The sequence below is a fragment of the Aulostomus chinensis genome, chromosome 20 (genome assembly GCF_037954235.1).
Source record: "Aulostomus chinensis isolate RoL2024-O1b breed Wild chromosome 20, RoL_Achi_v1.0, whole genome shotgun sequence".
NCBI classification, from domain to species: Eukaryota; Metazoa; Chordata; class Actinopteri; order Syngnathiformes; family Aulostomidae; genus Aulostomus; species Aulostomus chinensis.
In genome coordinates this window covers 20,916,150-20,944,002 of record NC_141339.1, presented here as the reverse complement: position 1 = coordinate 20,944,002, position 27,853 = coordinate 20,916,150, and the positions used below count along the sequence as shown (strand labels likewise).

The 27,853-nt window shown below is 45.3% G+C and overlaps 2 protein-coding genes across 8 annotated transcripts in view; one reads left to right on the top strand and one right to left on the bottom strand.

Annotated features, from left to right (window-relative positions):
• klhl29 (kelch-like family member 29) overlaps positions 1–27,853 on the bottom strand; it is a 262,520-nt gene that overhangs the window by 228,395 nt on the left and 6,272 nt on the right. For 2 of the 4 annotated variants that reach the window (XM_086190650.1, XM_086190649.1), the window contains exon 2: positions 8,084–8,157. The gene's annotated coding sequence lies outside the window, so the exon portion shown is untranslated. The remainder of the gene's footprint in view (positions 1–8,083; positions 8,158–27,853) is intronic. The other 2 variants (XM_086190648.1, XM_086190647.1) reach the window with 1 other exon arrangement.
• Positions 17,455–27,705, top strand: LOC147243223 (uncharacterized). Of its 4 annotated transcripts, XM_086189953.1 has the most exons (11): positions 17,455–17,578; positions 19,254–21,463; positions 22,442–22,948; positions 23,057–24,982; positions 25,183–25,290; positions 25,499–25,617; positions 25,729–25,836; positions 26,296–26,478; positions 26,572–26,668; positions 27,336–27,445; positions 27,562–27,705. In XM_086189953.1, exons 2-11 carry the CDS (start codon positions 19,255–19,257, stop codon positions 27,589–27,591), a joined length of 5,397 nt encoding a protein of 1,798 aa, XP_086046079.1. In that variant the 5' UTR covers positions 17,455–17,578; position 19,254; the 3' UTR covers positions 27,592–27,705. The 4 variants fall into 4 exon arrangements, 3 of the variants coding, with proteins under 3 accessions (XP_086046079.1, XP_086046077.1, XP_086046078.1); XM_086189951.1 differs by having other exon boundaries at positions 19,254–22,948; XM_086189952.1 differs by lacking the exon at positions 25,183–25,290 and having other exon boundaries at positions 19,254–22,948.

The following is a 27,853-nucleotide window of genomic DNA, read 5'->3' as shown; positions in this document are numbered from 1 at the left end:
GCAGTGTGTTATATTATACGCCACGCAATGTGTTATTAACTTGGATTGCTAATAATGGCTAATAGGGAAGAGTTAGCCTAACTTACCTCGCTTAAAGAGCCTAAAAATATCATCTTCTTTAAAAAAAAAAAAAAAAAAAAAAGAGGTTGCAACACATTGGTGATTTTTTTAGAAGTGGACAAGGAGGGAAAACTTAGTGGATTCCCCCTGTTGGACCTGTTTTATCATGACTTCAACTAGCGTTTCCTCTCCAGCCAGCCAACTCAAGGCGAGCCAAGCTGATACCATGTAATGGAAAAACGGCTTTGATGTCTGTCTTCGTTCTCATCTCTGCTGAAACACTTCAGAAATAACTATTCAGATAGACGACAGCAGCCTCTTGGGTCCGTATTTAAATGGAAAACGCTGGTGGTTTTCTCAGCCTCCAGCAGGAACTGTGTGCGTGCCAAACCTGGCACCTTAGTCACGCCTGTGGACAGCAGTGGAAAATGCTGTAAAACATCCGAGAGGTCCCCTACACATGTAGGGATAGAGATGCGTGCCATAGTGGGCTGCACTCTGCAGATGGCCATTAAGGCTTATGTCAACATTCCGGAGATATCCAAACAAAAATTTGGCAGATGATACTCGCAATTAATTCAGAGTAGATTTTCAAGGAAACCTATTGACCGTAGATGATAAGAAGGTACATCTGAATTCTTTGATAAGAATCCCTGTTGGGAAATTAATTTCGGCAGAGAACATTTGGTTCATACAAAGCTGCAAAGTAATTAATGTTTAAAAAAAGATTTCACACAAGGCATGAAAATTGCTTCTTCTATAGTGTAGGTTTTTTTTCTTTTTTTTTTTCAATCTGACTGGAGGAATTGACAATGTCAGAGTGATTTTTTTTTTTTTTTTTTTAAACGCAAGGTCGCTAAGCTGTGCAGTAGCTGGAGCCACGAGGCAAAAAAAAAAAAAAAAAAGGGGGGAAAAAAAGGAGAATAAGTCATATTTTTGAACACCAAACAACTTTAGACAGCTGAAAATGTTCAGAGCACAGAAACAGGAACAAGTTTTTATCCGAATCTCAGATACTGCAAGATGGACTGTTTTGGGCTCTATTTTATATGTGCTTCTTGTCTGTGTAGAGGTTACGACAAAATAAAACAATGTTATTGGTTTATGGAAAAATAAGAAATAAAAAAAAAAAACAAAGCTGGCTGCCTTTTTATGGAAGCTACTGTCAAGCATGAGAGGGAAAGCAAAATGTAATAAAAAAAAAAAAAAAAAAGCAATGTAATTTTATGCAAAGATGAAATTACCTTGGACTCTGTTCCGGAAGCGCACACTGTTTTTATATCCAGGCTCAAGCTGAGAGCTCGTCAAGACATTAGGTGAAACAACACACCTTATCTGCTCCGATGGCTATCTCATAATAGCGGCTAATGACATGCACAAACACGCTCCTCCATAACCTGAGCTTAGTTACCTTGCATGTTTAAAATTGGGCATCGCCTGCATTGCTCAGATGTAGATATTTATAAGGCAGTTGACATGTCAGACACACTATATGCTATCTGACGCTCGATGTCATCAGGCTGCAGGACACTTCAGCGCAGAGGAAATGAGAGTTTGGCACCACAGGGCTGATGGGATTTTCGTGGTTGAATAGATGGAGGTACTGACAGCTAGTGATGCTGAACATTTATCAGCTTTCTCTTCCTATTATGTCACAGCCGCTGGGTTTACATGCACAGTTGCAACCGAGCCATTAGGCCACTTAGCTGGACTGCTGTCGCTGTGTCCCAGCATACACGAACGAGGAAGAAGCAATTATGCAAAGGCAGTTTGTCAGCCTCTGAACGGCGGCGAGCAGCAACGTACCCGAATGTCCGAACCGCTCGAGAAAAATGGACAGTCACACTCGTCCGTCAAGAAATCTGAGGTTTTCAACCCTAGAGCACGCCATGTTGATACCCACTTGTCCGTCCAATATTTGGCTTCAAGGTTAAATAGCGAACACCACGTGCAAACACCGAGGCCTATTGGTCCAACCTTGAGACATTCAACAGTTTCATTTGGACTAACGTGCTGATTAATAAGGTTGGAACTGGATTTTTAAGCTGCAATACATGTAGGGTTTTGTTTTTTTTTTCAATTCTATTTTCTTAATTTTAAATGTCGGACTTGTTTCCAGTGGGAGGCCAGGTGACATGTTCAAACCGGTGAAAAAAATCTGCCTTTTTTTTCTGGAAAGCTCCTAATGCCGCCATTATAAATCCAGAGGGTCTTTTGTAGCCTGTTCAGTTTACAACGTGCTGCTGAAATTCTGCACAAAGGAGCTTATAAAACAGGCCATTTAAACGTCAGAACGGGAACATGATGGTGACATCATGGGGGCTAAGCAGGTACAGCTTTCACCTTCTCAACTGCAAAGAAGAAAAGTTTTATATTCAGAGGGGAAAAAAAACGGGATTTTAACAGTTAAACCTAAGTGACTCCAGACATGGGAGTGTTGTCCCAAGATGGCATTGATGGGGCTGCTTGAAGTGCTACTGAGCCCATTCACACATAGTCTCAGTGGCCTGGATAAAACCCCGCTGGGTGTTTGAGCGCTCCAGCCTCTTAGGATTCTATGCTCCTTTAACCATGAGCTGACCTCCTGCGGCGCCGTACGTCTTAATCACTCCATGGGCGTGCAGGAGACAATGCCTCACTGTTTATGTGACAAGAATATAACCGGGTACGTGTGACAACGCAAATTTTGCTTTATGCATGCGCGTTTATGTTCCGCCTCTGTTATGGTCTGGTAATGACATGTGAATGGGGAACCCTGTGTTCCGAGGAAAGGAAGCCATTTTTTATGATGAAGGCAGTAGTCGATGAGGGGGGGGTGGGGGAGCAAGCGTGTGAGAAAAGCATGACCTCCTCCTCCTCCACACCTGATTGCTCTCAGCACCAAGACCGTATCAGACAGAATCCTCGTGGAGGCCGGGTCAGAGGTCACGTCATTAGTGACATTACTTTTCTGCTTAGAACCTACCTTTACCCGAGGCTACTCCCATCATTTTCTGTCTCTACAGCTAAAGACTTGACTCTGCTGGATCCAGAGAAATGCCCTTCTCAAGGTTTTTCGCCCCCCTTTGTCAGCAGGTGAAGACTCCCTCTTGTCTTAATTATGGTGCCGGGCAGATTCTCAGCGCCGACTTAAACGCAGGGTTGTTATGGAGCCGTTCAAAGCAACAATATGCAGCATTTTCAGCTCGAACTAACAGCTCCAGTTTGACGACACTCTGACTCGGGATTGGAGACACAGCTCAATGATATTGAGAATTTTGCTGTCTAAGCTAAATAAAAAAAGGGCAAAAAGGAAATAGGATTCCTCACAGAAATCATTTCTGAAATATTTGAATCGTCAGGTAAAAAAATGACTCACTACCAGCAGGACTAACGGGATTAGATGATCTGGCATGTGTTTTCCCATAAGATTTATACTGATATTGGAAAAAGGGGGATCTGATTATTTTCTTTTTTCCATAGTTCTGCTCTTTCACTCCTCCTCTGAACACACGTGAGTTAACCAATCATGAAACTCGTGCTACCTTAAAATGTTTCCATCCGAAATCTGTTTCAAAAATAGGCTTGTTGTTAATTTGTTTTCTGACTGAGCACGTTTTATTTTCACACAAATAACCAGCAGCACTCCTTTAATATGAATTGATTATTTTCGAATGGTGGTGTTGACCCGAGTCTTTTTTCCCCCAGACATAAAGTAGACATTGGCTTCCTTCACTGACGGGAAGAAGTCACTCCACTCGCCCCGGTTTTTTTTTGTGATTAGCGGCTGCAGAGTTCCCTCCGGTCTTTTTTATTCACTCCCAGCGTTCCCTCACAACAGTGCAGCAGGTAGGCTGCCAGCTGATGGCACCTTTGTCTGAGCGTCTCTGCGTGCAACAGGGAGACATGTTTTCCTCCCTGCAGAAGCTTGTCATCTATCATTACTGAAGGTAGCCTTGAGAATGACTCCGGTGGACAGCTCCGGCTCACCGTCCGGGGGCCCAGAGTAAACAGCGCACTGCCGGACAAACAAGGTTGATGATGGCCGTCACTAACCACGGTATGCCGTCAAGAAAAGACGTCTTTCTGCTTAAATTCAAGAGGGCAACCAGTCGGGAGGGTGGGGTCGAATCTTAACTGCGTCACAATTTTCTTATGATTGACTACTTCATCAAAAAAATGCAATAATCAGATATTTTAAAAAAAAAAAACGAACATCTGTATGGATGGCGGAGACGTAAACATGTGGACGGTGTTTACTGGCGTTCCAGCAGGGGTGGCTGGTGGATCGAAGCCAAGCAGCAGCCCCGAGGGTTTAAAAAGCTAGCATATGGAAACATTTTGGTCTCTATGAAGTTGAAGGGAAAAGGGAGCTGGACCAGCGCCGCACAGTAGGGATGTGTTACTGTAATTTACTAGGAGGATGTTGCAACAGGCGCACTCTTGTTTCTGTCTTGCTGCTGAGAAATATGATGGCAAATGCATCATGTCTTCCTGCTGCCGCTGTTGCGTCAATGAAAGATAATCAAGATGCATTGCTAATCACTTCAAAATCGAAGAGCTCTCTGAATCCAAACTGAGTCACGGAGGTTCCCAGAGACCTCAAAGGCGGTGACACATTTTTGGATTTATAAACTCTACTGAGATATTATTCTTCGCTCTTTTCTTACTCTCTGCTCTGATGATTTACATTTACACCAAGAAGTGAGGTGCGGTTTAACTCTGGATCAATAATTCTTTTTTAGTTTAAAAAATGAGAACGACAGAGTTCACACTTGGCTCTGTAACAAATAACCACACCGAGGCTGCCTGAAAATGTGAGACTGTGTCCTATTCCAAAGCTAAATATGTGGCACAGTTTGTTTGAAGGAAGCACAGTTATACGAACTAATGGAAAAACCTCAAACCACTCAGGGTTTTATGGGTATTCACAGACGGATGGTGACACCTTATAGCCAGCAGGTAACCACTGACTATAAGGCATTCATATAAGGTATAAGACATTTTTTCGATTAGCGGGTAAATGACCTGAATGCAGGGGATCACGGAGTGGGTCTTAAAAATTTAAACACCTCTCTTGTTATATTGAATGAAAGTGCCAAAGAAACACAATAAATAGCTGAATATGTCCTTAAAGCTGGACTGGGAGGCCAGCAGACGCACCTGAGAGGAATATATCCTGATGTCATCATCTCAACCTGAAACTTTATTTCAGAATAAATCACCCGGAGTGAGATTGGCTGGTGAATACTGACACTTGGTGGGTTAATAGCCAGGTTATGCTCAAAAGGAACTGATTACGGTAAGTAACTACATCAGACAGCAAAAGTGTTCAGTATTTGGTTAAAGAACAGAATTCCGATAGATGTATCAGTACAGGCTCAAATGCAGGCTCTGTATCGGCAGGTTTACGAGGAGCTCACAAAGTCGAACGCTGCTCCGTGTCAGTCACAGAGGCTCACCACAGCGGTTTAGAAGCCCCACCGCCAACTAGTGTTTCAGTGGTGTAATTGCGACTGCATACAGCAATTAGGCTACAGCATCCCAACACACAACCATCAATCAAGCTTTAGGCGAGCATCATAACAGGAAAGAAAAAAAAACAAAACACTGAGAGGAACTCACACTGCAGGAGAAAATGTTTCGTTGCGAGGCTTCCACCTGCAATGCAGTGATGCAAGAAGGTGCACGACGTCAAGGCTACGGCGAAGAGTTATGTGGTGATCCGTACCGACTCCGGAGGTTACAGCATCGATTAATCACACAACCATAAATCTAGTTTAAGTCTACATGGGAAGTTGTACCGTGCCTCCACTGGCCACTACGGTTTTGGTGCGCCGAAGAAAACTTGCCTGATATGTGACACAAATTGGATGGAGATGTACAACAATATTCTAACATACTCACAACGTGTTAAGCATCAAAACTGTAGTTCAGAGGGAGAAAACTAGCTATTGAAACAGATCTATGGCTTCATTCTCAGGATGAATTTGTCCATGATGACATCATGTAACATTCCATGACTGCACGCTGGTAGTGGATGACCAGAGCTTGCAGGAGCTCAGGTATAAGTGGTGGTTATCAGGGGGAGGAACACGACCGTCCGTGGTGAAGTCTGGAAGGAGAAGCGGCGGCGCACGTCTTTGTGTTTATCCCGGCTTGTTTACCTTCTCAGTTCGTCACACCTGGTCTCATATGAGAATGACAGATTTAGAAAATTGAAGATATTATGTGGCGCTGCCTCTCTAATTCCACCATCACAAGGCAGTTACCGTCTAATAAATATACTAAAGCTTTAAAGACTGAGGCAAACAGCATCCAGCTGCATTGTCTTGTATATCTAGGGAACTTTTATAGCATATCACCAAAAGTTGCACATGACAAACTGGATGGAAGAATTCCAGGTTGATGGTAAACAGACACCCGCGTCACTAGAAATGCGACCACTGTGGTTCAGGAAGTAGGACACAGGCTGCAGGTGAAGCTTTCAGAGTGTGCAGCGCTGCAGTTAATTTGGCCGACCGCGAAGGTTGTGCTGACCACCACAGCTTGGGATCAAATAGGCCCCGGAATGAGGAACTCGCCACAGCGTTCAAGCCTAACAACGATTTTACACCTGAAGCCCCCCCAGTGAGGGTGAACCCCAGTAAAGAGCAGACATAATGGGTCCTGCTCATCAGTGATGCAGTGACCCAGGACGATGCACGCGCGCGCACACACACACACACACACACACACACACCCCCATCCCCCCTTTCCAGTGTGCCTGTGGCGGCCACGCCTGGTCACCTCGCTCAGGGATCTAAGGCAGTATGTCGTTCTAATCAGTCCTCGCAGTGGGCAACCCCATTAATTCAATTCTATTTCATCAGCGGTGAGCAGACCACCAGAGGGGTCTGTACATTCCTGGGGTCCTGCCGTCCAGGAGTAATCCTATCTCTTAATGACCTGAGATCTGACTCTAACCCAGTAATTGCTTGGAGACCGACTTGGTTTTGCAGGCTGACAGAATTGCAAGCGAGAGGAGAAACAAAGACAGAACCAGCTCATTTTCTGGACACTGCAGGGAAGTCAAGCAGAATTAATGGGGCAATATATCAAATAATTCAACACAATCAACCCCCCACCACACCAGGCCAACGCCATAGCACATGTATACTTACATGCATTAAACTCTATTAAAAGATCAAGTAGTGCACGTTAGGATTGGAGGGTGGGAAAGGAATGATTTCACACTAGAGCAGTGCAGGAATGAGTCCCAAAAGCTGGAAATAGTTTAGCAATGTTCAACCTCTGGTTCCTCTGTAGCAGAGTCGACAGGGTTTTCTTCAATGGGCTTTTGATTAAATGCCTGAAATAAGGTCTGTGGGTCACGCTAGCTCAGCATGTTAACCTACAGGATAAAGTGCGTCAGTGAAAGCGGTCGCTAACAAGTAGCCAGAGGAGCCTACAGAGGTTGTCGTCAAAATGAAACGCAGAAGAGGAGTTTGAATGGAATCGAATGGAAAATGTCGTTCTGTTTTTGAACTCACGGCAATCAAATCAAATCAAATCATATCAAGAACAACAGCAGCAATACTAACTTCCAGATTGGCCCACAAAAATACAGAATCCCTCCATCACTCTTTGATAATAATAGCAACAACAAGAAGGAGAAGCCTGTACTCTGCAGCACTTCACCCGTTTAAAAGAAAAAATAAACAGCCTCTTGCTGTGTCGGACAGACCTGCCACTGCACATACGTGTTTTTATTCACTCTTATTACACCCCTTTATCACATCTAGGTAAATTAGACATCATCCTTCTGACAAATGGAACAAAACCACAACAACAACAACAACAACAACAACAAAACCCTCCTTGAAGGAGCTAATAAGAGCAATTTGAGTTAAATTACCAAAAAAAAGAGTAAACTAGATTCCATGTGCGAGCAGACAGAGTCAGTGAGTCATTTCGTTGTGGTTTCCTACCCTTCTGTGTAACGTGTCTGCAGCATAACAAAATGTTTATTGGGACATAAGATAATGAGGTCTTTATATCTTACCGTACCTTTGGTCTCTGGTGGATGGGGATGCTCATCACAGGCAAATTAGATCTTTTGAGTATTGCCGTCTTCACCTGCAGAAACAATAACACAGGGTGAATGTGGTGAGGCTTCATGGCAGAAAATGAAAATGTCTGTATCTGTTAATGATGAAAAATCAGGCATCCCATCACTAAAAGAACGGGGAGGTGAAAGAAAAAAAAGGCGACATTCATGTGAGGAACAATCTGCATCTGGAGATATATTAGTGCAATCTTTGGTCTGGAGAAGAGATAAACGACCCCGCAGAGACACACGCTACTGTGCAAAAGCTATCAATAACTCTCCAACTGTCCAGAGAGAACATTAGAGCTCAACGCCAGATAATTTGGCAGTGGAAAAGGTCAAGCTGGAGGCATACGGCTGGAATTGGGAAAGCTCTCGAGGATTGGTAGCAAATGAATGCTTCAGTAAAAAATTAACAAAATGCTAAAATTATATGCAAAACTGAAGGCTTTGCTCTTTTAAAGATGACGACAAAGCAGAGAGTTTGACACTTCAAAGGTCTTCATTGTCAAACGTAACAACAGCGCTGGTGTTCGTAAACAGCGGTCACCACATCTCACTCTGGGTGTGTGTGTGTATGTGTGTGTGTGTGTGTGTGTGTATGTGTGTGTGTATGTGTGTGTGTGTGCGTGTGTGTGTGCGTTTGCAATCACTGAATGCGGGACATTTTTTATTGAAAGCAAGTTAAAAAAAACCTTGTAGACATCCTTGAAGATGGTGAATTATTACTTCTATGCAGTAAATGAAAGGAATACTTGTGCAAGAGGAAAACTATTATACATCTGATGAAGAAAATCTATTAAAAACTACAAAAGCATGTTTGAGTGTGTGTGTGTCTGTTCTGTAAAGGAAGAGAGCGGCAAAACCTGATTTGGATTTTGAATGACGGCGCAGACCGATGTGTGCAAATATCGCTAAATATTTCCAATTGTAATTTTATAGGAATCCAATAAGTCGCTTTGACTACGACTTAAAATCCAGCTTGTAGATGTCTTCAGCTCAGGAGCCAAATTTGAGATGGTCCAACCGCTAGAAGGAGCCATGGCGTTTCCTATTGCCACCAGGTGGCGCTGCAACTAATCCGCCCCAAAATTTAATAGATTCTTCCCTGGACCAGGCTACGCGCCTACAGCGTGTTCTGTGCCAACTGGCCTCGTGATTCCTGCAGCATCCCGCAAACAGTCAAACGTACAAACTCCGCCAAAACACGACCTCCATGGCAGAGACAAGTATCTGTTATTTTCTAACATTTTTTTCATCGCCAAGATGTCGATTCCTCTGCAGCTGATGAGGCACAAATGAGTGTAAACACCAGGTTTGAGTGGAATCCCAGCTCTGCCCCCCAGAACAGCCTCGACGCACAAGAATTCAGAGCAGACAGACTTTATGTTTTGGCTGTGAATGTTGCCTTTTTTTTTTTCTTCTTTTTTTCCCCTTCACAACTGGAAGAACCTCTTGCTCTGCTTTTTCTCCACACCGACACTGAAGCCAATCACCGAAATTCTCAGGCAGATTCTTGTAAATTCTCTGGAGGTTCTCAGAAGTAATTCTGGGAAACGTAGTCAATCCCTTATCGAGAAGGAAGTAAATTAAAATCACTTTATCAGAAATGAAAACTCTGGAACCCATTCGTTGTTGCACTAGCCGCTAAAAAGAAAAAAAGGGTGAGATTTGTCTTCCTATTTCTATCCCATGTAACACCGCTGGAACACTTGGGCCTTTTAGAAAGATATTGAGGCAATCTGCCAAAAACATTTCGAAATAATCTGCTCTCCTTCAGAATAACACACTGATTCTGTAGACAGCTCTCAGGATGGGCTGCAGGGTAGAAACATGTCTGAGAAGCAAAGGAAGAAAAAGGGAAACTGTTCAACGTGTTGAAAGTGAAATGTTGTTGAGCCCTCATTCATCATTCTTTCTACTTCCTACATACATCATGTCAGACTTAATAGTCCAGAGAACATGATTTTAACTGGATTTTTCCTTTAAGGGTGAAAAATTGTCGACGAAGGCATGTTCCCTTTAAAAAAAAAACTTAAAAAAAACTTCCATTTAGAGATTGTGCAAGGAAGGAAACGGCTACCTGGCCAAATCTACCTCTGGGGGATGATAAAAGAAAGTAGCTTGCTGGTATAAAACCAGTTCTTTCCACCAGCATTTTTTTTTTTTTAGGCATGCTGCATGTAGAGTCTGGGAGAAGTTCTGACATATGGCTGATTATGTAACGCTGCCAAAGTACTGCTAGGTGAGAGAACTCTGCATATATTAAGACATATTTCAGGAAACCTCTCTTGAAAATGTGTGGCTACGACCAGAAAAACTGAATATTTCAGAGTAAACAAATGAAGAAGATGCACCGCTTGGAATCTCAAATTTCCTTCTTGTATAGAAAATGAGTTGAAGCCCCACAGGAAAAATGTTTACTTTGCCATGAAATTAGAGATGTTTCCCCATTAACTCCACACAAAGCAACATCATTAACTACCTCATTTACTTCTCCCTTTAGATTTATATTTTGTCTCCTCTTGCTCTAATTAATTACTTTCCTCTTCATAATGCCGTTTGTGTCCAGGAAGTCAGTACTGCGCTAAAAACTCAAAACTGCAGTGCCACCCGCTACTCAGCGGTTGTCACTTCATCATAAAGAAAATGAGGAGAGAAAAAAAAAAACGACACGTTTCAGTAGTACGAACTAGTGGAATGAACAACACACAAGTTCTGGAGGGGCGGGGCATAAGGTGAGCATGGCGTCATCCAGGCGACAGTCGATACTTGTTAACAGATTCAGTTTTGTGATGCGTGTTGATGTAATATCTCATAGTGTCTGAATGACAGAGAGTCTGGTTTTTCTGCACTGCTTCCAAAAAGATTTCAGATTCAGGTACATCCCATCGATATGAATCCTTTTTCATGAAGTGAGTGAACGTGATGGGTTTTTTTTGGAAGTCTTTTTACGAGACGTAAAACTACAAACGCACCTACGTATCGGCTGATGGTCGATGTCGGCTCATCGGCAATGAAAATAATTCCCAAACGCAAGCAGCCAATAAGCCGATATGAAAACACTGATGATGTGAGATTGTTGTTGTTGTTGTTGTTTTTAAAAAAAAGAAGTAAACAGTATTTTTCAAATGATGATTTTTGGCACTGGGTTTATCACTGTGACCTTTGACCACCAAGTGCCCTGAGATGTTGTGATCATGTGAGGCGAGAGTGACCTTTGACCACCAAAATGTTGTGAACGCATCCTTCGGTCTCAGGGGACATCAGCATCGATATCGGCCCCGGATGTCAGAATCCTCCCTACTTATATTCATTTAGCACAAGAAGAAGAGGCCATTATTTCTCGGACAAATGAGGACACGTCTCACCTTTGTCAAATGAAGCCCAGCAATAAATCATCTATGTAATTATCAATTGATTGCAATCTAACAGTGTAAAACACTTGGAAGCATAATATATCAATTTTAATGGCGTTTCTTAATCAGAATACTCAGCAATCAGCTGAGACCAATTAGGGCTTGAGAGATAGAGAGCCACCATTAATAATCAAACCTGGCTGCCGTCATACTGGCTCCATTCTCAAAAGGCTGCTGCTGTGGCTGTCGGAGCCATTTTCAAGTGGACTATTCTTTTTTTTGGAGGGGGGGGGTGGGGGTGGGGGTATTGTCTAAAATACTTCCAATGACCAGGAAAAAAAGAAAAAGAAAAAACTTCAATCCAGCTTTGTGTAGACGAGACTTTCAAATGACTTGAAGAACTACAGTTTTCTCTCATAAAAAAATCCAACAAGGCTACTTTTCAAAAGCAGTAATGGATTCAGGTGCAGATCGGGCGAATTGATATCTTGAAAATGCTGCAGAAGCAAAATGTCTACCCGGGAATGCTAGAAAATTACACCGCAGCCCACAGGCACGGAGCAATGACACGGGATATCTTTACAATGCCACCTTCAGCCTGCATGAGAACATTATGGTCAGTTTTTATCACAGCCAAACGTCTGTGCATCTTTGAATACAAAACACAGGCAAACGGCGACACATAAACTATACGAGCTGCACGCAGAGGGAGCAGAAACATTGCCCTTCATGTCTTTCCAAGCAGGAGTTTACGCTCTGATTTTCACTCTTCATTTCCTTGGCTACAGATGAAGGCAGCAATAGCCTGACCACTCCAACCAGCTACAAGGATGTAAAGAGAGGTTAAGTAGCCAAGGTTTCTCATCAGCTCAGGCCCTGACGCCTTTTCCCTTTTAACCCTGACACAAATAGTTTTCTGACATGGTTTGAGGCGGCGTTCAGACCTGGCATTAAGATGCTTCCTGAGATGGTCTGCTCACAAGTGGACAGCTCTGCGCAGGTGAGTTCACAAGGCTCTAAAACCCTTATTTTTACTCTGCGCAAATGAAAACTGACATGACTTCAGTTTGCAAATGTTTTAATCAGAATATTTACCCATAAAAGTTTGGATTTTTTTTAAAAAAAATTTTAAACAAGACACACCCATGGGTATTTGTGAGAAAATATTCTCCGAATTGGGTTTATTTGTTAGCAGTGGATTGTGTCGGCCAACACATCCATTTACTGAGATCAATTAAGGAAAACATTAAGGAAATAACATCTCGTTTTGGACGATCTGCTTGGTTTGTTATTAGTTTAAGTTAATTGCAGAGAGACGGAGAGGAATCAACTGATGGGTGAGCTAGACTGACTTTAAACGAGAACAGTGAGCGGTGCAGAAATGGTTTTCCCTCACCCAATCGCTCAGAAAACACAGACGGAGTCTATTCCTTGGCGAGTTCCTGTAATTGCGTGTTTGATGCACTTCTAATACATTTCAATGGTCTTTCTGATTCATTGTGAGCACAAAAGCAAGAAATGTCTGGATGTATTTATGCATCTGACTCGGTTAACTCAACAACTGCTCAGCAGCTCCACGGCCCACTTGGCCTTGCTGCTGCCTTGAGGAAGCACAGAGCCAAATGTGAAGTCTAGGGCCTGATGGTCTAGGGCTTGATGGTCTAGGGCCTGATGATCTGAGGCCTGATGGTCTAGGGCCTGATGGTCTAGGGCCTGATGGTCTTGGGCCTAATGGTCTAAGGTCTGTTGTCTAGGGACTGATGGTCAAGGGCTTGATGGTCTAGGGCCTGATGGTCTTAGACTCTTGTCATTGTCCCAGTGTACAACACCAAAGAATCCATTTGTTTGATGAAGTATTTCCACCTCCAGAACACTAGGTGGGGGTATGTCCCCTTTACAACCAGCGTCTGTCAGATTATCATCCGGTTCAACCTTTTTTCATCACATCTAGTGCCTTTTGATTTCAAAGGCTATGAAACAAAAACTGCGTAAACTGAGATGCCCAACTTTGTCCTCAAAGAGTAACTCTTGTTGTTGTTTTATTAATAATGACTTCACTTTTCGCCATTCGTTTTCCATGTTGAAACACCTCAGAGGATCCTCCGGAACATGTGCAGGTACGCAAGCACCGTTCATGCAGGACACGGCGTATAGTTCCGCTTACGCCAGCTGGTGAGACGTTTGACCCTGCGGACTTTCGCGTTCACGCACGTGGTTTGCAACCAGCTCTGGATGTGTTCTCTGCGAGCGTGTCCACAGCTCAGCTCAGCTCAGCGATGTGTCGCTCACGTAAGGTCTGAACACGACCTCGGTGACTGTGTCAACACGCAACATTTCATTCTTCACTGCATCACTCCTGACAACAACAAGCCAGCATTCAGCAAATAAAAAGAGCCTGTTTTGATTTGTTATTTGCTTCCAGATGTCGTGGCGTAATTACTAAACACAATTAATGACCCTGGTCATTGTGCTGCAGGTATTTATGGGGGGGGGGGGGGGGTCTGCTGCCAACATGAATTAATCAATCAACACTGGAGTGCATGCATCAAAGCATTATGTGGTTGGGATGAGGGCCAATGTTTTATAAACTGCTCTATGCAGAATACATAACAGATAAAGCCAACAGGTTGCAGATAGGACACCATTACAGATGCACATCACACCTCTTGTGAACATGTGATTTATGTATCCTCTTAGCTCAAAAGCCACCTTTCAACCGGCACCGTTAGAGTATGCAAATAAGTCGCTGTTATGTATACTTTCATTAACGGTGAACTATTTGCATGTTTCCGCCGGAGATTAATGGTTTAGAGTAGCAGAAAGAGAAGATCCCTCCCTTGAAGTAAAACACACGGTAGAGGACAAAGAAGCAGGGATACGCAGGCGAGTAAAGGCCTGTCAGATGTTGTTATACTTTATGAATTTATAACATTCATATGATTGAAGGAGATTACCTCGCCGATTCCAAAACATTTAATGCGCTGAAACATATTTGTTTGTTTGCAGAGGGAAACGCAGACACGTTTTATTTCATCTTATGTCGTGGCACGGCTCAATATGACAGTAGCAAACCATCAAATTGTTTTATCGTAATTTCCCATGGCTCTGAAAAGAAAGGCAAGGGGGAAATGAGTTCAAGTGACTTCAGTGACCACTGAAATTTGTTTTCCTCTTGAAGTAATTTGAAGTCTGCTTTGCCTCAAGCAGACGAAGCTGGTTTGAGTCTGACATTCCACCTCAAAACCTGTTCCAGCAGGCCCCTCTTTAAGCGCCGCTTTTCCTCTAGGCAGACTCAATTATTCAATTTCAGATAAATTATTACAAGAATACAACCATGTCCTTCAAAGGGCCAGTGCACTCTCAACTAATGTCTGGTATATTCTGCATTTTTAATAGCACAGACGCACTTGAAATAGATTTAATATTATGGATGATGTTTATTCTTAAGTAGAGATGAGACAGTAAAGACCACTTTATTAAAATGATGAAGGTTCATAAAGGAGACGGCGGGGGAGCTGTGACTGTCAAACAGCCGGCCAGCAGAAATACTCCTGCAGCCAGGCTTAATGGGAGCCTGCATAAACAACCAAACATGGCAGCAGCAGTTGTGGCGGCACTGATGAGCAACAAGATAGAAAAGATTTTCCGCATCATGCTCCTTCCCAGGTCTTCCCCCGTCCACCGAGCAAAGCTGCAGTCCTCACATGGGGCTAACAGGCTTAACCTGCCCCCCACGGAGCCACTCACCACATAACAGCCTCACAGGCTGCGGGGGCCCTGAGACGAGGCCCAAATCCTCGCCACCTGTCCCCGAATATGTCATATGGATTTGAGTCACTTGTATGAGTATTACAATCGTGGTAATGGCTTTCGCTTTTCTTTTCCTGATAGGCTAACTCTGTTGTCTTGGGTTGTTTTTTTTCCCTGCAAGAAAATAAAACTGTACTCATGAAATTACAAAACAAAGTCCGGATGAAACGGCGTTTGGAGAGCGCCTACCTCCAGCATCATGACTTATTTCAGAGTGAAACAGAATAAAAAGGGTGGGAAATAACGACAGGAGGGATTTCCGAGGAAAGCTGAAAAATCAGCGAAAATTTTAAGCGTGGATATCATAATAAAATAAATCTTTCTGTCAGGTGAGGCCCAGGCGGGACAGCATTATCAGTCTGGAAGAGAGAGATGTCATCTTATGAAGTAGCTGAAGCAGCGCTTGGGGAAATGCTTCGCTCATCATCTGAAGCTGTCACGCTTCCCACATTCCTCAACGTGAATCAATGCGAGCCAGCGGATGCGTGACCGCAGTATTCTAGGGAGAGACAACCGGGTTGCGAACAACCAAAGATACACACGTACCATTTTTTTGCTAGCTAGCAATCTAATGTATCTTAGCTTGTTAACATGTACATGCAGCAAAAAAAAAAAAAAAAAACCTGATTGACGGGTGGATGTCATGAATTGTTTGAAATTGGTTGGTGCACGCTTAAGTACGCATGTGTCATTTTGTCTTACACAGGCAAAAAAAAAATGATGGGATTCAGATGTAAAAACACAAATCTTGATCTTTTTTTTAAAACACATCTTAAAAAAAAAAAAAAGTTCTGACACCTGACTTTAAAGCTCTGGCTAAATTCGAACTTGGTTCTTTCTCTGCTCAGGAGATGGCCCTCAGCCCTGGTTCTTTGGTGTCATCTAGCTTGGTCATGGCCAAATGAGACCCCGCAGTTTGTTGGGCAACGTGTCTTGGCTCTGCTTCCTGGAAAGCATCATTGATGGACGACACACAAGATACTAAGGCCACAATAACAGTGGAACATGGATTAATACGCAGCCCTCAATAAATATGGATGCACACAAAGCACATGCATGTCAACAGATATGCTTGTTTGTTTTATCTGAAGTACAAACTAAATTAACCAACGTAGGCAGGTTCTAAATTCAAAAACAGCTGAAGTGGCTAAATGCAGTGTACCTGAATGTGTCTTTTTCAACACGTCTAATGCATGTACATAAAATATAGCTTTATTTATGAGAAATTAAAAAGTCATGCGTCACTTTCCAACAACCACTGTTACATATAATCTAACACTAAAACAAAATCTGATTTTTTTTTTTTTTTAAATGCCCTTCAAAATGGAAGACACTTGAACACCTTTTTTCTGACTTGGCTTCCCATGTTTCCCATGAATGTATGAGGTTCACCGGTTAGCACATTTTGAGAACATTTCGGGGTAGTGAGCAGTGAAACTGCAGGATTTTTAGAAATATGATACCAGTATCACAAGCCCCCGCAGTGTTCAAGAGGGCAGCAGAAGAGACTGCCTTTCATAGTTCACTGATCTCTAAAGAGCTTTGGAAGAAGCGAGTTTGCTCACGGCCTTTTGCCCCGTGTACTTTAACAAGTATATTATGCTTTGTAATAGCCTGTGATGCTAAATATTCAGCAGCATATTTGACCAGAGATATCAGTGCCGCCGGAACCCATTAAGGAAACCATAAAAGCTGCAGAGGGAATAACAGGAATGGTTTGCTACTAATGGTAAAGATGAAATTTTCCACCGCAATTAATGTCCTTGCAAAAAAAATCTGTCACATCAGTCAGTACTGAAGGGTAACGTGCATTTTTCGTCCCTCTGGGCAGCACAGAGTGAGTACCATTCACATCAGTTGTCCAGGTAATTTCAGGGAATTATGATTTGGGCAGATGGTCAAAATTCCCATCGTGGTCACAGGATGAGGTCACAATTCACACCGTGATCACAGGATGAGGTCACAACTCCCACTGTGATCACAGGATGAGGTCACAATTCCCACCGTGATCACAGGATGAGGTCACAATTCCCACCGTGATCACAGAGTTCAGATGACATCACACGAATGCTCTTGGCAGGCCAGTGATGAGACATCACAATAACAAAACTCGGTGAGGTACATATGTAAGAGAAAACCCAGCAGATGCAAACTCAGGCTCATTGTGATTAAAAAAAATCATAATCATCTTGGTGTCAGGAGCAAGACTCCACAACAGAAGTTCAAGTCCTTATTCGGTCACCGGTTAGAGTCTTCGAAGTGGAAAAGCAATCCAGAGAAGGTTAGCTAACATCTTTTAAGTGCTGTGTTGTTGGCTGCTCAACCGTTTTGAGTTTCACTGAAGGCGTTTCGCCCCTCATCCAAGAGGCTTCTCCGGTTCTAAGTCCCTGGAGGGGAGTCACAGGCTTTTATATCTCTGTCAGGGTGTGACCCTGCAAAAGCAACACTGTTTATGCAGTCCAGTGCAACCAGGATTGCACTGATCTACACATTGGGGAAACAAAGCAACTGCTACACAAACAGTTGGCACAGCACAGGGCAGCCAACACCTCAGGTCAAGACTCTTCTGTCCACTTACACCTGAAAGAGGAGGGACAGTTTGAAAGAGGAGTTAAAGAAGCCATCTATGTCACACTGGAGCTTCCATCTCTGAACAGAGGAGGCAGCCCTCGTCATTACCTGTCCCCCACCTGCAATACGATCCTGAGCACCCTCCCTGGGAAACTCAGCACTCATTCCCCCTCAGATCCTCCTGGCCCTAACAACCCACAGAGACACCGGTTGGATCAACCACCCCTCATGAATACCCGTTGAGCCCACAAATGTCAAATTGAAACCCAGAGCTCACATGCAACAAACAACTCTGTAGAAGGTCACACCAGTGTAGAGTCATTAAAAAAAAGCCTGCAACTCCCCACCTGTGACTTAGAAGTGAAGAGGCCTCATGGATGGGAGGAGAAACATCGAAAAAGGAACTGAAAAAGTCCAGTTAGATGATCGTAGTGCAGCGCCGAAGAGATACTGTGACCTGGATGACTGAGAATCTTCACTGACTTAAAGCTAACATTATCCTATGAACAAATTCAGCAGTGTGGTTTAAAATACATATTTTATGGTGTATGACAAAGTGTTGAATTGTATTACGCAGATGGGAAATTTCCATCAAACCACAGACCTACAGAGACATAAGATCTCTGTCCCAATTTCTTTAAGAGCCTTACAGGGACCCTATAACAGATATATTGTTTCGGCGTATATATTTTCCAATACGGCACAGCAGCCAGAGTACATATTTAACTGGGGTGACAGCAATCTGTCACATCAAATACTTTTACAAAGAAATTTTTCAAATAAATTAAGTTATTACTAGAGGCAGTTAAGTTAAGTTATCAGAGTACCTTTACATCGCGATATCAGGACAGAATTGGTGCACGATACCCTTGTTTGTTTAGAGTCCCAAAAAAATATTCAGTTTACACATGCAGGATGCACATATCAGTGTTTTTTCTACTCTAAACATGGTATCAGGCTGAAAAAGCCTGATATGTACATATATCTCACTGCCAAGCTTGGGTACTTGGGGAGCACATTCATGTGCTTGATGTAAGGGAACAAATGTGTCCAGTATTCTCAAAAACATAGAACGTGCATTTAACCACACTGATGCAGAGGCTGCATGTGTTTGGGGCAGTATAGAATCCTCCATGCACCATAATTCAAACAATGCAGCAACTAAAATAGGTGACATTAAACAAATAAAACAACAATAACAGCAATGGTTAACTTTAATGGAGCATATATACAAAAATGCCCCTTTAGTGGCACATCTGTCTGGAATGGAATTGTTGTTGAAATACATTTTTTAAATTGTTTGCAAAACACAGAAAAATAAGCTGTTGAATTCTGTATTGCTCAACCATTTTTTTAAAGTAACTTTGCTGTGTGTTGTCCGTCAGAATGGATCCACCTCTATTTCATAAGACGGAGGAGGAGAATCAGCAGCAACAGAGGCAGCAGCACCAGTGGCAGCAGCAGCAACAGCAGCTCCAGAGGCTGTACCCTATGCAGCAGCTGCACCCTATGCAGCAGCTGCAACCAGCACAGCAGCATATGAGGCAGCTGCAGCAACAGCTGCTGCACCCAGCACAGCAGCACCAGAGAGAGCTGCAGCCCCAGCTGCTGCAGCCCCAGCTGCTGCAGCCCCAGCAGCTGCAGCCCCAGCAGCTGCAGCCCCAGCAGCTGCAGCCCCAGCAGCTGCAGCCCCAGCAGCTGCACCCAGCACAGCAGCACCAGAGGCAGCTGCAGCCACAGGAGCTGCATCCAGCACAGCAGCACCAGAGGCAGCCGCAGCCACAGCAGCTGCACCCAGCACAGCAGCACCAGAGGCAGCTGCAGCCACAGCAGCTGCAGCCACAGATACTGCACCCAGAACAGCAGCAAAGGTGGAAGCAGCAGCAACAGCAGCTCCAGAGGCTGCACGCTATGCAGCAGCTGCACCCAGCACTGCAGCACCAGAGGCAGATGCTGTCAGAGCAGCTGCAGCCAGAGCAGCTGCAGCCAGAGCAGCTGCACCTAGCGCAGCAGCAACTGTGGAAGCAGCAGCAACAGCAGCAGCTGCACCTAGCGCAGCAGCAGCTGCAACTAGCGCAGCAGCATAAGAAGCCACGGCAGCTGCAACTGCCACAGCAAAACCAGTGGCAGAAGCAGCAACAGCAGAAGCTGAACCCCATGCAGAAGCACCAATGGCAGCAGCAGCTGCACCCACAGCAGCAGGAGGAGCACAAGCTGCACCAGCTACTGCCAACACAGCAACAGCAACAGTACCAGTGGCAAGAACAACAAAAGAATGGGCAGCAGGTGCAGATGCACTGTCAGTTGAAACAACATCCGCAAGTGCTGGCACGAGCAGAGGAATCTGAGGAGCCCCCTTCACCCACTGTTTCATCCCAAAGCACATCAGAATGTAGCCATGAAAGCACCCACATCTCGTGTCAGTCTGTTTCTACACATAGTGATGAGCCAACCCAGCAGAGTGTATCCTTGCATCAACTCAGCACCCCTCAGCTGACCTCCACGCCAGCAGTGCAGCAGATGCACTCACTGCAGCAGCAGCAGCAGGACCAGGAGCTGCAGCAGAAAAAACAGCAGCGGCAGGAGCAAAAGAAGGATTGGCAGCAGGTGCAGATGCACAATCAGCTGCAGCAGCATCCGCTAGTGCTAGCACTAGCAGAGGGATATGAAGAGCCCCCTTCACCCAGTGTTGCATCCCAATGCACATCAGAATGTAGCCAAGAAAGCACCGACAGCTCGTGTCAGTTTGTCTCTACACATAGTGATCAGCCGACCCAGCAGAGTGTATCCTCGCATCAATTCAGCACCCCTCAGCCAGCCTCCACGCCAGCAGTGCAGCAGCTGCACTGCCTGCAGCAGCAATTGCAGCAGCAGCAGGGGCAGCAGCTGCAGAAGCAACAGCTGCAGCAGCAATGGCTGCAGCAGCAATGGCTACAGCGACAATGGCTGCAGCAACAGCAGCAGCTGCGGCAGCAGCAGCAGCAGCAGCAGCAGCAGCAGCAGCAGCAGCAGCAGTTACTGCCAACACACTCTCCAAATAACTCTCACAAAAGAAAGAGGGAGGACAGTCCTGATGAAAAGACGCAGACAGAGGGTCAAGTCTCTTTGCCCCCAAGAAAAAAACAGTACACATGTGAGCGGCAGCAGTATCAGTTGCAGCAGCAGCAACAGCAGCAGCAGTGGCAGGAGCAAAAGAAGGATTGGCAGCAGGTGCAGATGCACGATCAGCAGCAGCAGCAGAAGCCGCAGCAAAAGCAGTTACTGCCAACACAGCAACAACAGCAGCAGCTGTACTGCCAGCAACAGTGGCAGCAGCAGCAGCAGCAGCAACAGCTGCAGCAGTGGCAGCAGCAACAGCTGCAGCAGTGGCAGCAGCACCAGAGGCAGCACCAGCAACAGCAGCTACTGCCAACACAGCAACAGCAGCAGCAGCAGCAGCTGCAGCAGTGGCAGCAGCACCAGAGGCAGCACCAGCAACAGCAGCTACTGCCAACACAGCAACAGCAGCAGCAGCAGCAGCTGCAGCAGCAGCTGCTGCAGCAGTGGCGGCAGCAGCAACAGCAGCTACTGCCAACACAGCAACAGCAACAGCTAAGTAAGTCTCACAAAAGAAAGAGGGAGGACAGTCCTGATGAAAAGATACAGACAGAGGATCAAGTCTCTTTTCCCCCAAGAAAAAAACAGTACACACGTGAGCAGCAGCAGTATAAGTTGCAGCAGCAGCAACAACAGCAGCAGTGGCAGGAGCAAAAGAAGGATTGGCAGCAGGTGCAGATGCACGATCAGCTGCAGCAGCATCCGCTAGTGCTTGCATTAGCAGAGGGATCTGAAGAGCCCCCCTCAACCAGTGTACCGTCCCAATGCACATCAGAAAACAGCCATGATAGCACCCAAGGCTCATGTCACTCAGTCTCTACACATAGTGATCAGCCTACCCAGCAGAGTGTATCCTCGCATCAATTCAGCACCCCTCAGCCGGCCTCCACGCAAGAAGTGCAGCAGGTGCACTGCCTGCAGCAGCAATTGCAGCAGGTGCAGCAGGTGCAGAAGCAATGGCTGCAGCAGCAATGGCTACAGCGACAATGGCTGCAGCAACAGCAGCAGCAGCAGTGGCAGCAGCAAAAGCAGTTGCTGCCAACACAGCAACAGCAACAGCAGCAGCAGGCGCAGCTGCAGCAGCAACAGCTGCAGCAGTGGCAGCAGCAACAGCTGCAGCAGTGGCAGCAGCAGCAGTTGCTGCAGCACCAGAGGCAGCAGCAGCAACAGCAGCTACGGCCAACACAGCAGCAGCAGCAGCAGGAGCAGCAGCAACAGCTGCAGCAGTGGCAGCAGCAACAGCTGCTGCAGCAGCAGTGGCAGCAGCACCAGAAGCAGCAGCAGCAACAGCAGCTACTGCCAACACAGAAACAGCAGCAGGAGCAGCAGGAGCAGCAGCAACTGCTGCAGCTGCTGCAGCTACTGCTAGCACTAGCAGAAGGATTTGAAGAGTCTGCCTCAACCAGTGTATCGTCCGAATGCACATCAGAAAACAGCTATGATAGCACACAAGGCTCATGTCACTCTGTCTCTACAGATAGTGATCAGCCTACCCAGCAGAGTGTATCCCCGCATCAATTCAGCACCCCTCAGCCGGCCTCCACGCAAGAAGTGCAACAGCTGCACTGCCTGCAGCAGCAATTGCAGCAGCAGCAGGTGCAAAAGCAATGGCTGCAGCAGGAATGGCTACAGCGACAATGGCTGCAGCAACAGCAGCAGCGGCAGCAGCAACAGCAGCTACTGCCAACACAGCAACAACAACAGCAGCGGCAACAGCAGCAGCAGTGGCAGCAGCAAAAGCAGTTGCTGCCAACACAGCAACAGCAGCAGCAGAAGCAGCAGCAACAGCTGCAGCAGTGGCAGCAGCAGCAGCACCAGAGGCAGCAGCAGCAGCACCAGAGGCAGCAGCAGCAGCAACAGCAGCTACTGCCAACACAGCAACAGCAACAGCAGCAGCAGGAGCAGCAGCAGCAGCAGCTTCGGCGGCAGTGGCAACTGTTGCAGCAGCAGTGGCAGCAGCAACAGAATGACTTGCAGCATACTGGTACACTCCTCAAAACAGAAATGCAAAAACAGTATTGAATTAAGGTGATTGTAAAGCTTAAATGGCTTCCAGCAACAAGTTAATTTTCATGTGAATTTGTTTTTCCAGATGCTTCTCCAAATAGATCTCACAAAAGAAAGAGGGAGGACAGTCCTGATGAAAAGATGCAGACAGAGGGTCAAGTCCCTTTGCCCCCAAGAAAAAAACAGGACACATGTGAGAGGCAGCAGTATCAGTGGCAGCAACAGCAACAGCAACAGCAGCAGCAGTGGCAGGAGCAAAAGAAGGATTGGCAGCAGGTGCAGATGCACGATCAGCTGCAGCAGCATCCGCTACTGCTTGCATTAGCAGAGGGATCTGAAGAGCCCCCCTCAACCAGTGTACCGTCCGAATGCACATCAGAAAACAGCCATGATAGCACCCAAGGCTCATGTCAGTCAGTCTCTACACATAGTGATCAGCCTACCCAGCAGAGTGTATCCTCGCATCAATTCAGCACCCCTCAGCCGGCCTCAACGCAAAAAGTGCAGCAGCTGTACTGCCTGCAGCAGCAATTGCAGCAGCAGCAGGTGCAGAAGCAATGGCTGATGCAGCAATGGCTGCAGCGACAATGGCTGCAGCGGCAGCAGCAACAGCAGCTACTGCCAACACAGCAACAACGACAGCAACAGCAACAGCAGCAGGAGCAGCTGCTGCCAACACAGCAACAGCAGCAGCAGCAGCAGCAGCTGCAGCAGCAACAGCTGCAGCAGTGGCAGCAGTTGCAGCAGCACCAGAGGCAGCAGCAGCAGCAACAGCAGCTACTGCCAACACAGCAACAGCAGCAGCAGCAGGAGCAACAGCTGCAGCAGCAGCAGTGGCAGCAGCACCAGAGGCAGCAGCAGCAGCCACAGCAGCTACTGCCAACACAGCAACAACGACAGCAGCGGCAACAGCAGCAGCAGTGGCAGCAGCAAAAGCAATTGCTGCCAACACAGCAACAACGACAGCAACAGCAACAGCAGCAGGAGCAGCTGCTGCCAACACAGCAACAGCAGCAGCAGCAGCAGCTGCAGCAGCAACAGCTGCAGCAGTGGCAGCAGTTGCAGCAGCACCAGAGGCAGCAGCAGCAGCAACAGCAGCTACTGCCAACACAGCAACAGCAGCAGCAGCAGGAGCAACAGCTGCAGCAGCAGCAGCAGCAGGAGCAACAGCTGCAGCAGCAGCAGTGGCAGCAGCACCAGAGGCAGCAGCAGCAGCCACAGCAGCTACTGCCAACACAGCAACAACGACAGCAGCGGCAACAGCAGCAGCAGTGGCAGCAGCAAAAGCAATTGCTGCCAACACAGCAACAGCAGCAGCTGCAGCAGCAGCAGCTGCAGCAGTTGCAGCAGCACCAGAGGCAGCAGCAGCAGCAACAGCAGCTACTGCCAACACAGCAACAGCAACAGCAGCAGCAGCAGCTGCAGCAACAACAGCTGCAGCAGTGGCAGCAGCACCAGAGGCAACAGCAGCAGCAACAGCAGCTACTGCCAACACAGCAACAGCAGCAGGAGCAACAGCTGCAGCAGCAGCAGTGGCAGCAGCACCAGAGGCAGCAGCAGCAGCAACAGCAGCTACTGCCAACACAGCAACAACGACAGCAGCGGCAACAGCAGCAGCAGTGGCAGCAGCAAAAGCAGTTGCTGCCAACACAGCAACAGCAGCAGCAGGGGGAACAGCAGCAGCAGCTTCGGCGGCAGTGGCAACTGTTGCAGCAGGAGTGGCAGCAGCAACAGAATGACGTGCAGCAGGTGCAGATGCACCATCAGCAGCATCCACCAACAGAGGGATCTGAAGAGCCCCCCCTCACCCATTGTTCAGAAAATAGCCATGACAGGAACCACAGCTCGTGTCAGTCTGTTTCTCGACATAGTGATCCGCCTACCCAGCAGAGTGTATCCTCGCATCAACTCAGCACCCCTCAGCCGGCCTCCACACCAGCAGTGTCCTCTGGAGACACTATAACCCCTCCTAATCAGATGGTGGTGGCTGACAATGATCAAATAATCACAGGTATTTCTAACTGTTCACGTCCTACTGAGACTGACCAATTGCGAGCATTTTAGACCTAAATCAGTGTACACAATAATTTTTAAGGAATACTGGTACACTCCTCAAAACAGAAATGCCCAAAGAATATTGAATTAAGGTGATTGCAAAGCTTAAATGGCTTCCAGCAACAAGTTAATTTTCATATGAATTTGTTTTTCCAGATGCTTCTCCAAATAAGTCTCACAAAAGAAAGAGGGAGGACAGTCCTGATGAAAAGATGCAGACAGAGGGTCAAGTCTCTTTACCCCCAAGAAAAAAAAAGTACACAAGTGAGCTGAGCAATGGATCACTGACTACTGTAAATACTGAATTTACTCAAAGCGAACACCAAATTTGTTCAAATATAACTTATTGAGGCAAAGACTGGCGTACAGAATTTTTTGTTGTATTAAAGAGATGTCCACACATCGCCATGACAATAGCCTCTTCCCAGGACGTGATGATGAGGCGCTTAATACATTTTCATTTCCTCTGCAGTGAATCTACCTTGGCTATTTGAAATTAAATACACCTGGCTCGCTGACATAATCCGTAAAAATGAGACACAAGCCATGACGAGACCTCAGCTGATCAATCAGATAGTCAAATATCTGAGGGTAAGTCTGTGGAACAAATGTTCTAAGAATTTTGCTTTTGGGAACATTTTACGCTGTTGATGCTGTGCGTATGATTCTTTGATACCCATCTATGTCCTTTATTTATTTAAGGGACGGTACCAGAAGAGGGAGATGGAGTGCTTGACCCTTGATGAGATTCTAGACAATACAGAACTTTATGATGTCACCGAGGACACCAGGCAGTGGCTCCTAACTGAGGTATGTGTTGGTTTTTTGTTTTTGGTTTTTTTTACACCAAACCAGCCATCATTTACCATCTGGAGAACACTTACGCCATTGACAATCCCACAAAATGCTAACGTTTTCCACACAAACAAAAAAGGTTGACGTAGTCTTCAAAAAGCACTTACGTTTTTGGTGACTGCTCTGTACAGTTGACGCCGTCACTTCTGTGACTGATATAGAATACTGTTCCTTAACTCTGGTTCACTCGTCTCCTGTAACTGAGCGGTGCAGAATGCGACAGGAGGCGAGGGTAAGCCTTAATAGAAGTTTATAGGACTTTTGTTCGGTTTACAAATGGCAAAACGACCTCAACGATCTACTGGACTCCCTCATGAAACAGGGACAACCTTGACATTTCAATTTCACTGTCTTTCACTATGACTTACATACAAAGGCAGTGTCAATTCAGTCCACTACTGGTTATCTCCACAGGGCATGGCGTCCAGTGAAAAAATTAAGGTTAAAGATGGCAAATATCGATTCCGGGCCAAGTATAGAATCACAGACGGAGTGTCTTTACTGAGGGTCTTGAGGAGATATGATCGTCTTGGCCTGGGAGGGATTCTGATGGTGGAAATCCAGGAGGAGCTGCCCGAAGTTGAAGTTATCGCCAAGGTAACCAAAAAAAAGACATGTGACATATATGATACTCCATTGGACATCAGCTTTTGATGACACAGCACTGACAAGTCATTTATTCTTTTCCAGATTAATTTACGGAATCAGATCATAATAGTGACAAACAACATGGACGAGGACATCCTGTTCTACAATGACAGACGCAACAGGTTAAGGGTGGATAAAGGTGAGCAGCTGTCGGTTTTATGCGTTTGTTGTGTCTCCAGCATTGTTGTTTTCTCTCCTCCTTTGTATTTAAGGTTCAGTCTACTGCAGACTTTATACAGTAAGTGAATTCTAGTAGTTTTAAAGTTAAAAACACCAACCCTAGGATGATTGTTGCCTCTTGCAAGCAAAGATTGGGGGAAAAATTTAAAAAATAAATATATATATATATATATATATATATATATATATATATATATATATATATATATATATATATATAAATATATAAATATATATATAAAAAATATATAAATATATATAAAAATATATACATATATATATAAATATATATATAAAAATATATATATATATATATACACATATACACACACACACACACACACACACACACACATATATATAGTAAATGAAATGTTTAACAACAGGGAAGAGAATCACGAGAATCACCTGAGAAACAGCAACAATACTATTGATTATCTGATGCTAACTTTTTACATATTACATTACTTTTTATTTCAACACATATGACTTCACATTATAACACAATAGACGTACACATAATAGGCATTTGGATTATTGATTTCTCCGGGTTTGCTCAAACCAAAACATTTCACTATTTTATGAACGTTCAATCTAACCAATGTATTTCTACTCATAAACACCAGAATTCAAGACACTGTGGAGGTTAAATCGCATAACAAAAATGAGTGAAGTTCAGATTGAGCGGGACCTGATGAGAAGAGGAATCTCTGTAATGAAGAAGGTCAAGAAAGTGGTAAGTGCCTTGTTGTCTGCAACTTGACTTTTATATTAATTTGTCAGTATGTATTTAACTGGAGATAACTTCAACAGCTAGTCTACATTGGGATAAACCCTCTGTGCTCCCTGCAGGTTTCAGTGAAAAAGATGGAGGAAAAGTAGAGGAAGACGACGAAGACGGTGGCGCTCGTCACAAATGACCATGAAGAGATGGAGACAATCGCAACAGAGGATGTTATTTGTTATTTCATAATTAAATTTCTGATCAAATTGTTACAGGTTTAAATCCTGTGTTGCCTCCAGCTTGGTTTGCGTGTCTGTAGAGCCACAACTGGCTGTGAGCCGCATAACAAATGAGACTGTCACATTCGCAGCACTAGCGCCTCCTCTGGTCAGTCAGGGGTAGGAGAACTGAGCTGACAAG